This window comes from Heterocephalus glaber, unplaced genomic scaffold (genome assembly GCF_053883595.1).
Source record: "Heterocephalus glaber isolate CG9 unplaced genomic scaffold, H.glaber_assembly_v1.0 deba00001813, whole genome shotgun sequence".
NCBI classification, from domain to species: domain Eukaryota; kingdom Metazoa; phylum Chordata; class Mammalia; order Rodentia; family Bathyergidae; genus Heterocephalus; species Heterocephalus glaber.
The window spans coordinates 473,648-485,271 of NW_028258484.1; the positions used below are offsets into that span (position 1 = coordinate 473,648).

The following is an 11,624-nucleotide window of genomic DNA, read 5'->3' on the forward strand; positions in this document are numbered from 1 at the left end:
AGGGTTTTGACACTTGTTGTCTAGTTGAAAAAAGGTTGTGTAGCTGTGTTATGTATATACTGTTTTGTGTCAAAAGGACATTTAAAATTCACTTAGGGGGCCAGGGATTTAGCTCAGTGGTTTTGCTGCCTGCTGTGCAAGTGCAAGGACCCGAGTTCAATCCCCGATACCAAAAAAAGAATATGAATAAAATTCAATTAGGATAAATAAAAATGGCACTTTCCCATTTTATTCCAGTTTTCTAAAAAGTGGAGACAGACTGATGTGTATACTTGGGAATTTTTCCTTTTCTGTTCTATCACCAATTGAAGTGGCTAAAGAGCTTTGCGAATTACAGGTTCACATCCTACCCTTTTGCACTTGTGGCAACAGTTAAGTTTGCAGTTGGCTAAGAGAAGTTTCTAAAGGGTTTTTGCTACATTCTAATGCATGTATTCGGATTAGGGGAATGGAGGGAGTGCTTAGAAAGGAATATATTTTATGCTGGACTCTGGACCATATACCATCTCCAGCTATTTACACGCACCTTTCTTTAGCATGCTACAGTTATTAATCTGGACATTTGAGGAATTGGCTGCTGTCATTGCTTGTTGTTTGTGTATTTGTTAAAAAGCATATTGATGCTAGAAAAGGCAGCTAGAAGGAGTGAATCTGTATTGGAGTACAGGAATGAACCTTCTGCAACATCTTAAGAATCCACAAATGAAGGGAAATAAAAGTGAGGTGGTCATAGATAAGAAACACAGCAACAATGACAACCATAGAAATGTGGAGGCTATCAACAAAGAATGGGCTTCAAACATTATTATAAAAATTGACAATGATTTCTTAAAATATATTTTCTGAATTGTAAAAAAAAACAAAACTTGAGAATTTCAGACAATGAAAAACACTCTGAAGAAAATAATACAGGATAACATGGTAGACAGAGATTATATTCAGATTTTATATGGCCAATGCTATGGTTTGGATTTTAAATGTCTACTAAAAGCTCATATTGAAGGCTTGGTTCCCAAACAGCAGTGTTCAGAGGTTGGGCCTCTGGATCACAAGGGCTCTTGACCTCATAAATGGACTGATCTATGGATGAATTCATAGCTTAATGAGCTTTGGAGAGGTAGCAGAAATTTCTGGAAGTAGGTCCTATTTGTAGGAAGTGGATCACTGGGAGTCAACCCTTGAAAGGTATATTTTGTCCCCACTTCCTCCCCTTGTTCTCTTCCTTCTTCCAGCTGCCATGAGGTAAATAGTTTTGCTCCATCACATGGTCTCTGACACCATGTCTGGCCTTGCCTCAGGCCCAAAATAATGAGCAACATGGACTGAAACCTCCAAAACTATGAGCCAAAATAAACTATTCCTGGGCCAGGGATTTATCAGTGGTTCCGCCACCTGCCTCAAAAGCACAAGGTCCTGAGTTCGATCCCCGGTACCGAAAAAATAAATAAATAAACTATTCCTCCTCTGATTTGTCACAGTGATAGAAAGCTGACTACCAGTCTATTTTCCCATGTAAAGAGAAATACAATATATCCTTATGCTTTTCTTCCTATTTTTATTCATATAACTTTAAAATGTCCCCTTAAAGTTGACTAGTGACATGTGGTTGTGGCCATGTTGTCTAACCTGACCAAAAACACTTCCCTTTTCTCATCACACTTACTGAGAGAGCGCTGTAAGATCTAGATCTCAATTAAGTAACAGTTTATGAAGATACTCTTATTTTGTTTTCCAGTCCTGGAGTAAATATTTAATACAGGGCCTTGCGCATAGTAGGGTAGCATTCTACTGCTAAACTATATCCCCAGCTCTTTTTATTTTATTTTGAGACAGGGTCTCATGAAGTTTCCCAGGTTGGCCTTGAACCTGTGATTCTCTTGCCTCAGCTGCCTGAGTAGCTGGGATTCCAGACTGGTGCCATGTAAATAGGTGTGTTCTTGCTTTTAAAAACCATAAAAGAAAAAAGCATTATCTGAGATGAACCACACAATCCTAAAACTGCAACAGGCATATACTACATTCCTCTATTTGTAAACAAAATTGAAAACTAATTTTTAATTACAGGGAAAGAAAAGAGGGGCTGGGGATGTAGCTCAGCAGCACCTCGGCTGCCTGGCAAGCACAAGGTCCTGAGTTCAATTCCCAGTACCAATCAAACAAACAAACAAACAGAAAAGAGAACCAGTCAGGCATGGTGGTGCACACCTGTAACCCCAACACTAGGGGAGGCAGAGACAGGAGGATCATCGAGAGTCAGAAACTAGCCTAGGCTACACAGTGAGTTCAATGCCAGCCTGAACTACACAATGAGACTCTGTCTCAAAAACAAAAGAGGAAGAGGAGGCGGGCGAAGGGGGAGGAGGAGGAAGAGAAGGAGGAAAGAGAACCGGTATTCTCCAAAACCCCAGTTCAAATTCTGGCTTCACCACTTCTGACTGAGTGATTCCATCTCAACTTCCTAATTAACCACATCCACCCGTCTCCTGGTGCATGTGTAGGAGACCAATGGCCCCCTCACAAGGGAAAGCAAAGGCTCTGGAGAGGTGACCCTTGGGCCTTCTGGATCTCAGGCAAATGCCAGCTTCAGCAGCTCAGCCAGCCAACATTTCACATTTAAATCACCCTGAAGACCTAAGCCCTTTGTTGCAAGAATGAGTGTCATCTATATATGACATTTGGATAGATATGTCAATAAAACTGTCACCTCCAACAGTGTGTACATACTACAGACCAGCATCCTCTGTGATTCTGTTTTCCAAACAAAAAGATTAAACCAGAGATTAAGTCTCTCAAGTGCAGTAACACCTTGCCCCTGCCCTGAACCTACCGCAGCAAAGACACAGGAAGAGCACGTCCATTTCAGCAAAACACAGTGTCAAATGAGTTCCATCTCCCACCAAATCCCTGGTCCACCACCAAAGCTGGCAGGAGGCCCTGAGGGCCAGGCATCTTCCCCAGTAGCTGGCTGTCCCTGGCCTTTCCTAACAACACCCTCTACCTTCTATCCTACACCTTGGAGCTTCCCTGCCTCCCTTTCTCCCTTTCCATGCTCTCAGGAAACTCAGATTGGCCCAGGCTCCTTCCAAGCTTCACCTCAGGAGCACTTCTGAGGGACACAATGGCTTAGGTTTCTCTTTTTCTTAAACTATTATATTTCCCCACAGCCTCAGATTTTAAAAAATAGGCCTGTATTGGACTTCCTTTCTCAGATGCCTATTTATTAAGTGTTCTCTTCTGTGTGTGAACAAGCTCCAGCTCTTCTCTCAGAGTCTGGCCAGCAGGGTTGGGGCCATGGCCAGTCTGGTTTACTCCTAAGGTTCCTCTGCCATTGAGAATCAGCTTGTCAGAAAGCCCAATGCCTCTGGGGACTTCTCACACACAATATGACATGGTGACAAGAAGCTTTCAGATTCTCCAGAGTTTTCCTATTCAGTTTAGAATGGCTAGTTGCTGTGGAACAAATGCAACAGCCATGAAAGGATCTGGAACTCCCTTTGGATTCCTGCCAGGTGGACCACTAGGGAGTGAAGTCACAGCTTGGGGGCTCCAGGGTCAGGCCCAACTGAGAGGGCAGCTACAGGACAGTGCTTATCACCACCACCATGCCAACTATTCTAGGCAACTGCTCTCCGGCCTTGCCCCTCCCACCTGTGCCACAGTAAGCACCTGAACCCCAGTACCTGCACCTAGACCCTGGATACCTGTCCAGAATCCAAAGAGAAACTGTCTTCTTGATTTGTTGGCTAAGAAGGTCAAAGCCAAATTTGGACCCATCTCTACCAACTATGTATGACTCTGGCTATTTTATTTTCTCACCCATAATTCCCTTCTGCCCCACTTTCTTCTGCTATCTACTTAATCCTATGGCACTGCATGTGTTTTGCAAGCTAACTCAAATCCCTTCTGGAGTGAAGCAAGGCAAACACATTAAATGCCCATAATCTCCAGTAATCACTTGGTAAGCCACTGCCCATGGTGTGTGAGGGGAGCAGCCAATGCCTGAGGCCCTGGAGGTGAAGGGCTCACTAACACTCCTCTAGGAGAAGACCTGAACCACACCACAGCTGGCTCCCCTGCACCAGCCACAGTGCCAAAGGCATAACCCAGACAGACTGCCAGGCCATTTGGAGATGAAGGTTGGGTGACAGCACTCATCTGGGGGAAAGCCCAACACAAAACTTCGGTTCTGTACTTAAAAGTTGTCCTGATTCACTAAAGTAAATCAGAGGATGACAAGAACTTCTATTCTGATTTCCTGCCTTCCTTTTTCTTTTTACTTTTTTTTAGAACAGGGATCCTGGCAGTTAAATTCCCACCAAAAAGTCCAAGAGACTAGGCAACACAGGGCTGGTTCACAATACATCAGGAGCTGACACTAGAGGCTGTTTCAAAGAGATGAGCAAAAGGGAGCAAAGGCTGTGGAACTAGGGAGGCACTGCTGTCTCTCACTGGCCCACAATGGAGCCCAGGCCAGGGCAGGAGACAGGAGGAAGAGGATATCTGGTCCCAGTCATCCACACAGGATAGCAGCAATCTTTTTTCTCAGGCCTCATCCTTGAATCTTAGGATCTTCACAAACCTCTCTGTCACCTATGATTTAACGAAGTTCCTACTACTCTCAAGAACTTTTGTAATTCCTTTACAGCCTACTAAGTGCTGTGGCCAGTCCAGCAAAAGCTGAGAAGATGACAAGGTCGCTGGATGGGAGCACAGGTAGGCTGTTCACACCTGGGCCCGAGCCCAAGCCAGCTGCCACTTCTGTGATCTTGGGCAGAGCCTTCAGCCCTCTGACCTGAGAAGTCTCTTCCACGCCACCCAGCTTTGGCCGACACACAACAGTCCCAAGCATCACCTGATGACAGGACCGTGTGAGGGTAGCAAACTTGGGTAAGCTGAGCCCTTGCGGGTGGGGAAGCAGCCAATGTGCCATGAGCCTTCAAGTAAACCTGAACACAGGGAGGCCAAAAAGCTAAAAGTCAGAAGCACCATCTATGCACCAACACCTCCCTTTTCAGCCCAGAATTCTCTCCCAGACTCCAGACTTCTCAACATCTCCACCTGCGTGTTGAGTAGACAACTTCAATGTTTCATCCTCACCAAACCTGCTGCACCTACAGTCATACTCACACCCAGGACTCTGCTCACAGGCCTCCAGGAAGTCACTCCAAAGGCCTGGCCACTTCCCAGACTCCTGACACACGACAGGCTCCAGACCCATTGTCTCCCACCTGGACCAAGGCAGTAAGTGGCCTGCTCCTGCCCTGCCTCACATACAGCCAGAGAGATCCTCCTAACCCTTCTTACCCTTAATTCAGATGGCGTCTCTCCTATGTTCAAACCACTTCTCCCCAGCTCCCCATCTGATTGAGTAAAAGCCAATGGGCCGTTTGATGTAGACCCAGAAGGCTTCATGCCAGTTCATGGAGCAGAGCATGTGGTCTGTGACAAGATAAGTATAGTGAGCCCCTTTTTATAGCTATCTGACATTGTTAACAACACCCAAACACTGACACTAAAGTATCTGGCTGGGACAGACTAGGAATTTAAGGAATGCTCCTTGCCAGAAGTAGTTTGAGAGACTCCACCCTACATACCCTACAGGCCAGAGTTTGCCATGTTCCACCATGACCCTACCAGCCTTTCTCCTTCACTGGCTCCAGCCGCCTCCTTGGCCACTTTACTCTTCTTCAAATGCCCTGAGCACATTCCCACCTAAACCTGTACATTGTCACAGCTCTCCAGAGTACACTCTACCTCTTTCTCTAATCCCTGTGTGTTCCACACTACAAACAACCCTCACTGCTCCCCACACACTCACAGGGTTGTTTTGGTTTTGCTATTTTCCAGAGCACTCATCATATAACATGCTAAATGCTTTCCTTTCCATTACCATGCAAGCACCACAGGAGAAGTGCCTAGCACAGAGGCTGAGGTGGGAGTGCATTTAGGGCATTTGAAGGAGAGCAAGGTGGCCGGGAACTCAGTAAACAATGTCCCAAAGGAAATGTGGGAGCTGAGAGCAAAGGCAGATGTCAACAGACCTAAGATCTTAGATGCTTCTGTTGGAGGACAGGGACCCAGAGAGATTGGGGGGGGCGGGGCCTGAAAGAGGTGACCAAGGTCAACCAGGGAAGGTTTTATCTGCCTTGACAAAAACTCAGGGATGACCCTGGAGGGAAGCTACTAGCATCTAAAGGTGTACTCTAAGCTCTAGAACCAGAGCATAGGATAAAGATGAGTAAAGATGAGGACGGTGTAGGCTGAGAGGAAAGAAATCAATCAAAAGACTAGCACTGGACTAAGGTGACAGAATGAGATGAAGGACAGAATGTGGGAGATATCCACAGTCAAATCTATAGACATTTGAGAGTAATGAGGGAGAGGAGGGATGAAATGATATCTGGCTCATGACAGAAAGCTGTCCCCAAACACCATCATGTTACTACCCATCAGGACAACAGTCAAAAGCATGAGACACCTTCCCACCATGGCTGCTCTCATGCAAGAAGGCTTCTCAGCAACCAGCTACCTCTGCTCCTGCAGGGTTTGGGTCCTAAAAATCTCCCTCACAAATGTCTTTCATGAGTCACAGACTACATTTCAGGAGATTCTTTTCTGAAAGGCTGGGGTTACTTTGACTTCTCCACTGCTAGATTGCAAGTGTGCACTCCAAGCAAATCCACCTACCTAACAGTCAACACAAGAAAGAACAGAAAAGTAACATAGGACAGGGTCCCACCCCATGGCATCACAGGGTAGGTGAGGAATATGGAAAGAAATGCTTGTATCAAATAGTTAAGGATGAACAGCAATCCCAAGTAACACCACTTGTTTGCTGAAAATTCACCTGGGGTATAAAAAATTACTAAATATGTGCTTGCTTCACAGCACATACACTAAAAATTATTAAATAAAAAGATACTGATATTTATCTTTAATTCATATTAGAGATGAAAAATAAGAGAAATCCACATGGACTATATACATTGAATGACTGGACTGATTTGGGAGGTGGCCATCCAAGCAGAGGGAATCACACAGGCAAAGGCGCAGAGGAAGGATCAGAGGGGGCCCAGCTGAAAAGATAGCCAGGCCTGGTTTTAATAGGCAAATGTTGCCAAGCATGGTGGTGCACACCTGTAACTGTGGCACTCATGAGGCTGAGGCAGGATGATCACTGCAAATTCAAGGCCAGCCTTGGCTACACAGTGACTTCAAGGCCACCCTGAACTACACAGTGACACCTTGTCTCAAAAAAAAAAAAAAAAAAAAAGAAGCAAATATCAAAGCTATAGGGACAGATTAACCCAAAATAACCACCAAGGTTCAAGAGATCTTACCAGTTACCAAATGGGTAGAACAAAGGAAAACAAAGGGGAAATTCTGTGAAGTTCTGTGGAAACCTGAGTATATGGCAGAAGAAATGGACATGTAATTCATGTGTCCATTCAAATAAGCTTTGAACTTGATATTCTTTTCAGCACAAAGCTGATCTTCCTTATATTTTCTAAGGTCAGCATAGAAGGAACCAAAATTCTGTATAAACTTTTAGGGGAAGACAGGGAGATGAAGGAAAATCTTAGCACTAAATACAGTGATCACACACATATATCAAGTCAAACAAGCTGTAATATTAATGAGGCATGAATGAACAGCAACTGTCCCCAGGGCTGAATAAAAGGCTAGATACTTTATCAGGGAAGTCAGGAAAAAGCCTGCTGTCAGAGCCCCTTCTGCTAAGAGTAGAAAAGAGTGCTTTCTTCACAAGCAGATCCTACCTCCAACCAAAGGAAGATTAAACTGAGAGCATTTTCTTACAAACAACAGTGAAAAATCTATTTCCAGTTTAACCTCCAACAGTATAGGCTCTGACCAGGATACATTATTAATTAGTTAAAAGAGCCACGGAGTTAGCTCAGTGGTTCTGCCACCTGCCTTGCAAGCAAGCGCAAGGTCCCAAGTTTGATTCCCAGTACAAAAAAAAAAAAAAATTAGTTAAAAGAGAAGTCCCAAGCGCAAGGCCCTGAGTTTGATCTCCAGTACATAAAAAAAAAAAACCAAAAACAAACAAAGAGAAGCGAATCCCCATTTTTAGTTATCCATTGATTTCAGTATCTTCATACACCATGACCTAGAATTGACAGTACAGCTAACTCTCTATTTACTGTGGTAATAGGGATTTCAGGAATGACAGCAGTTGACTGGGAAGCAAAAACAATCCCATTGGATAATCAGCAAGGCATCAACTACTGCACCAAGGATGATGGCTTCCAGTGACCATCAATTTAGGACCTGGTTGGTGCCAGCATTGTGAGGTTTGAGACAGATATTTCCACTTCAAGTCAAGTGGTCTGATCCACCACCACTGGCAGCCTGGCAGGCAGCAGAGCCCTCTCCAGTTTGTCAGGACATGAGGCCTAGGGAGACAAGGGGCCATCACCCCATGCCTACCCAAAGCAGTCCCACTACTAAGCAGTTGGTATGTGATCATATGAAAGGGAACATGGCTAGGCCAAGATCTCCTGGGGAGAAAGGTATAAGAGGGTTCCAGGGTGCTGGAGGTTGGACCACCAGCCCCAGCAGGAGAAAGGGAGAGAGTTGGCTGTACTGGCATAAGAAGCACCCCCCAACAAGCTGCCCAGCATTTCTAGGAAGGAGAAAAGCAAACCGCCGTCCCACCTCGGGCTGCCCGGTCACAAGTGAGGCAGGGCTGGGCCCAGTCGCCATTTGGGCAGGAAGCCAGCCCCAGGTGCGGCAGGAAGGGGTGGCGCTGGCTCAGTGGCTGTAGCTCCTCGCTCTGACCCAGTGGGGCCCCTGTGCGGTGCTGAGGGCACAGTGAGGCCTCAGGCGCTGTTGGGCAGGGACACACACACACATACACATAAGAGAGAGACAGACCATTAGAGGATGTGCAGCAGCCCTGCAGGGAGCATGGGCTGAGGCCACCCAGAGCCCTGCCTCACCCCTGCTGTCCCTTGTGCTTGGAAGCCAGTCATGAAGAGCCTGTTGAACACAATCTGACCCTGATTATGTAACTCAGGCTCAAGGTCTGAGGGAACTAGAAAACTTCAGAGCTGGGGCATCATTTCGCCCAGTGGAAGCCCAGCAAAGCCCATGGCTCTGGCTCAAAATAAGAAGGAGGGGCCAGATCAAACAACCAGGCTGCTATCCCCTCAGTCTCGTTCTTGCATGTGGAATGTTTCACAGACTGTTCATGAACATGGTGCTGTTTCAGCTCCTTGCTTTGTATCCTCTGGCATCTAGAGAATAACGACTGTAAGAGGCATGGAAAGAAAAGAACCACTTCCCTGATCATATATCACAACCACAGCAAAAGGCAATTCAAAGAGATCCTTTTCTGGCGCTATGGCAGAAGGGTCCTTGAGAGAAACAAATCAGTTTCTTTACTTAAAGGGCAATCTTCATGGGAGAGGGTGGTTTACAAACTTAACCCTAAGGGAGACCTGTGAAGATTAAAGTTGAATCATTTTCAAGTGGTTTAACAGAGGTTACAAACATTGCTTAAGCAAAACAGTTCAGACTAAAAGAGGAAATGATAACTAAAAATGGCACAAGAAAATGCTAACCTGCTCCATGCTCCCAGTAATTTAGAATTCCTAGAGACAGGAAGTCTGATTTTGATACGCAAATCTCCCATTTGACACATTTCTCAAACTCCTGGTGGCAGCCCCTACAAATAGAAAGTCTAACTGAACCTCCAAAAGCAGGAAATGTTGCTAAGTGGTCTAGTGACAAAACCATTAACCAAGCAAGGGTTAACAGGGGTTTGTCAAACCACAAACAACTGCCTTTAAAAAAAACAAGTTTTCTATTATCCAGACATAGTGTTATTAATTCCAAAAAACACAGAATGGAAACCTGCACTTTTGTTTTTGCATCCAGAAGACACAATTTCTGTACCCCCACTGTCATCCCTGCCCCACCCCACAAGGCCACCAGAGCCACCTTTCTGAGTATGGGGTCCATACTGTTCACACAGCACTGTGAAGGTGGAGGAAGGGCACTATTCTGGAATCTTTCAGTGAACAACCAGAATGCCAATATGGTTCAGAGACCAGCATGTATCATTTCCTGAACACCACTTCTGCCCTCTAAATCTCTTCTGAAAGAAGGGCAAAGACCAAAATACTCTCTTCTGAAAGATGGGCAAACCCAAAATACAGGTCAGCTCTGCCCAACACAGATACAGCCATGCAACCTAATCACAAAGAAGTCCCTTTGCACATCTGGAATTCACACTAACCACCTGCAAATGTTTCTTTCCATTTTCCCCTCTTTGAGACAGAGAAATCCAATCTCCATCCTCCATGATACTGAAATAGAATAATTACACTGAGCCATTCAAGAGACCTGCAGCTCAGTCAGTAGAAAAACATTTAATGTGAGATTAAAGAAGAAGATAATCAAGAAAGAGCATTTGTTTTCTTCAGGCTATCAGTCAGCTCCCCACTGTTTGAGCAGCAGGACAATCCTTTTGCTGGCAGACCTTCTCAGCAGGAAAATGGTAAGACCCGCGTTAGTGTCCATCTCCTGAGGACCCAGGAAGCCACAGGGGCCGTACTTCCCAGATGCACAAAGGAGACCCACAGAGCACCCAAGGAACTCAAAGCCCGTTAGTGACCATATCTCAATCCAGACCAAGGGCATGGTTATCTGGATTGCCAAAAGCTGAGAATTTAGAACAGAGTCAGGCCCTAAGGTGATCACCACTCCCTCGGCCTCAGGGTACACATGGTACCATACTACCTACCTCCCTCTCCCCTGCTGCCACATCTGTATAAGGGGCCCAATCAGACAAGGGGCCCAATCAGACAAGGGGCAGGGAGCACTTTGATTACTTACAGCCATGATAGGAGGCTGGTGATCCCCCAGCCTTGCCGTACTCCTGTTCTGAGTAGCTGGTAGACAAGTTGGGCTGACTGGAGCCACGGCCAAAGGTGATTTGGTTGCTGCCCATGCCAGTGGCCACCTGGGCCATGCGCTCTTTGGTTTTGAGAGCCTGGGCCCGCTCTGCCTTCAGCCGTTCCTCATCCTTGAGGAGAGCCACCAGCTGCTTTGACTTCTCACGCACATTGATACCCTGGTCCTTGCCATCACGGTCAATGTACTGGAAATCCTTCAGAGTCTGGATGGCAAAGATATTCTCACGGCACTGCTGGGCCACACGTTCGGAGCCTGTCTTGATGAGGTAGTCCAGCAGTGTTAGTGCTTTGTACACATGCCGCCAGTTCTTGCCATGATCATTGAGCCGCTTCCACACCATGCTCATGATCTCTGAGAAGGCCACCACATTGTAGGTCAAGTCAGCAATCTCGGTCATCAGAGAGCTGGATGGACCCCATGGGTCATTGGAGGTGGCTTCCCGGACTTTAATTTCAGCCTCTGAATAATTGTTCACAATGTTTTTCATCTGCCGTCTGATAGACGAAGTCGTCATTTTTATTTTCTTTGCTACAAATTTAAAGCCCTTTAAAGAAAGAATTGCCTTTCCTCAGTAAGTCCACACCCTGTGAAGGTCCAGTTTCCGCAATCAAGCTGGGGTAAGAGCCCTGAAGTCATTTCCTCCTCTGGAGCCTCAGATCCAAGAAGCTAGCCATGACCTA

At 45.9% G+C, this 11,624-nt stretch overlaps 1 protein-coding gene across 4 annotated transcripts in view; it reads right to left on the reverse strand.

Annotated features, from left to right (window-relative positions):
* The window catches only part of Epn2 (epsin 2), a 111,521-nt gene that overhangs the window by 42,918 nt on the left and 56,979 nt on the right, over nt 1-11,624 (reverse strand). For 3 of the 4 annotated variants that reach the window (XM_004868771.4, XM_004868774.4, XM_013067065.3), the window contains exons 2-3: nt 10,864-11,621; nt 8,680-8,850 (exon numbers count right to left, since the gene is read on the reverse strand). In XM_004868771.4, the coding sequence (XP_004868828.2) occupies nt 8,680-8,850; nt 10,864-11,458 (766 nt within the window). In that variant the 5' untranslated portion in view covers nt 11,459-11,621. The remainder of the gene's footprint in view (nt 1-8,679; nt 8,851-10,863; nt 11,622-11,624) is intronic. The other variant, XM_004868775.4, reaches the window with a different exon arrangement.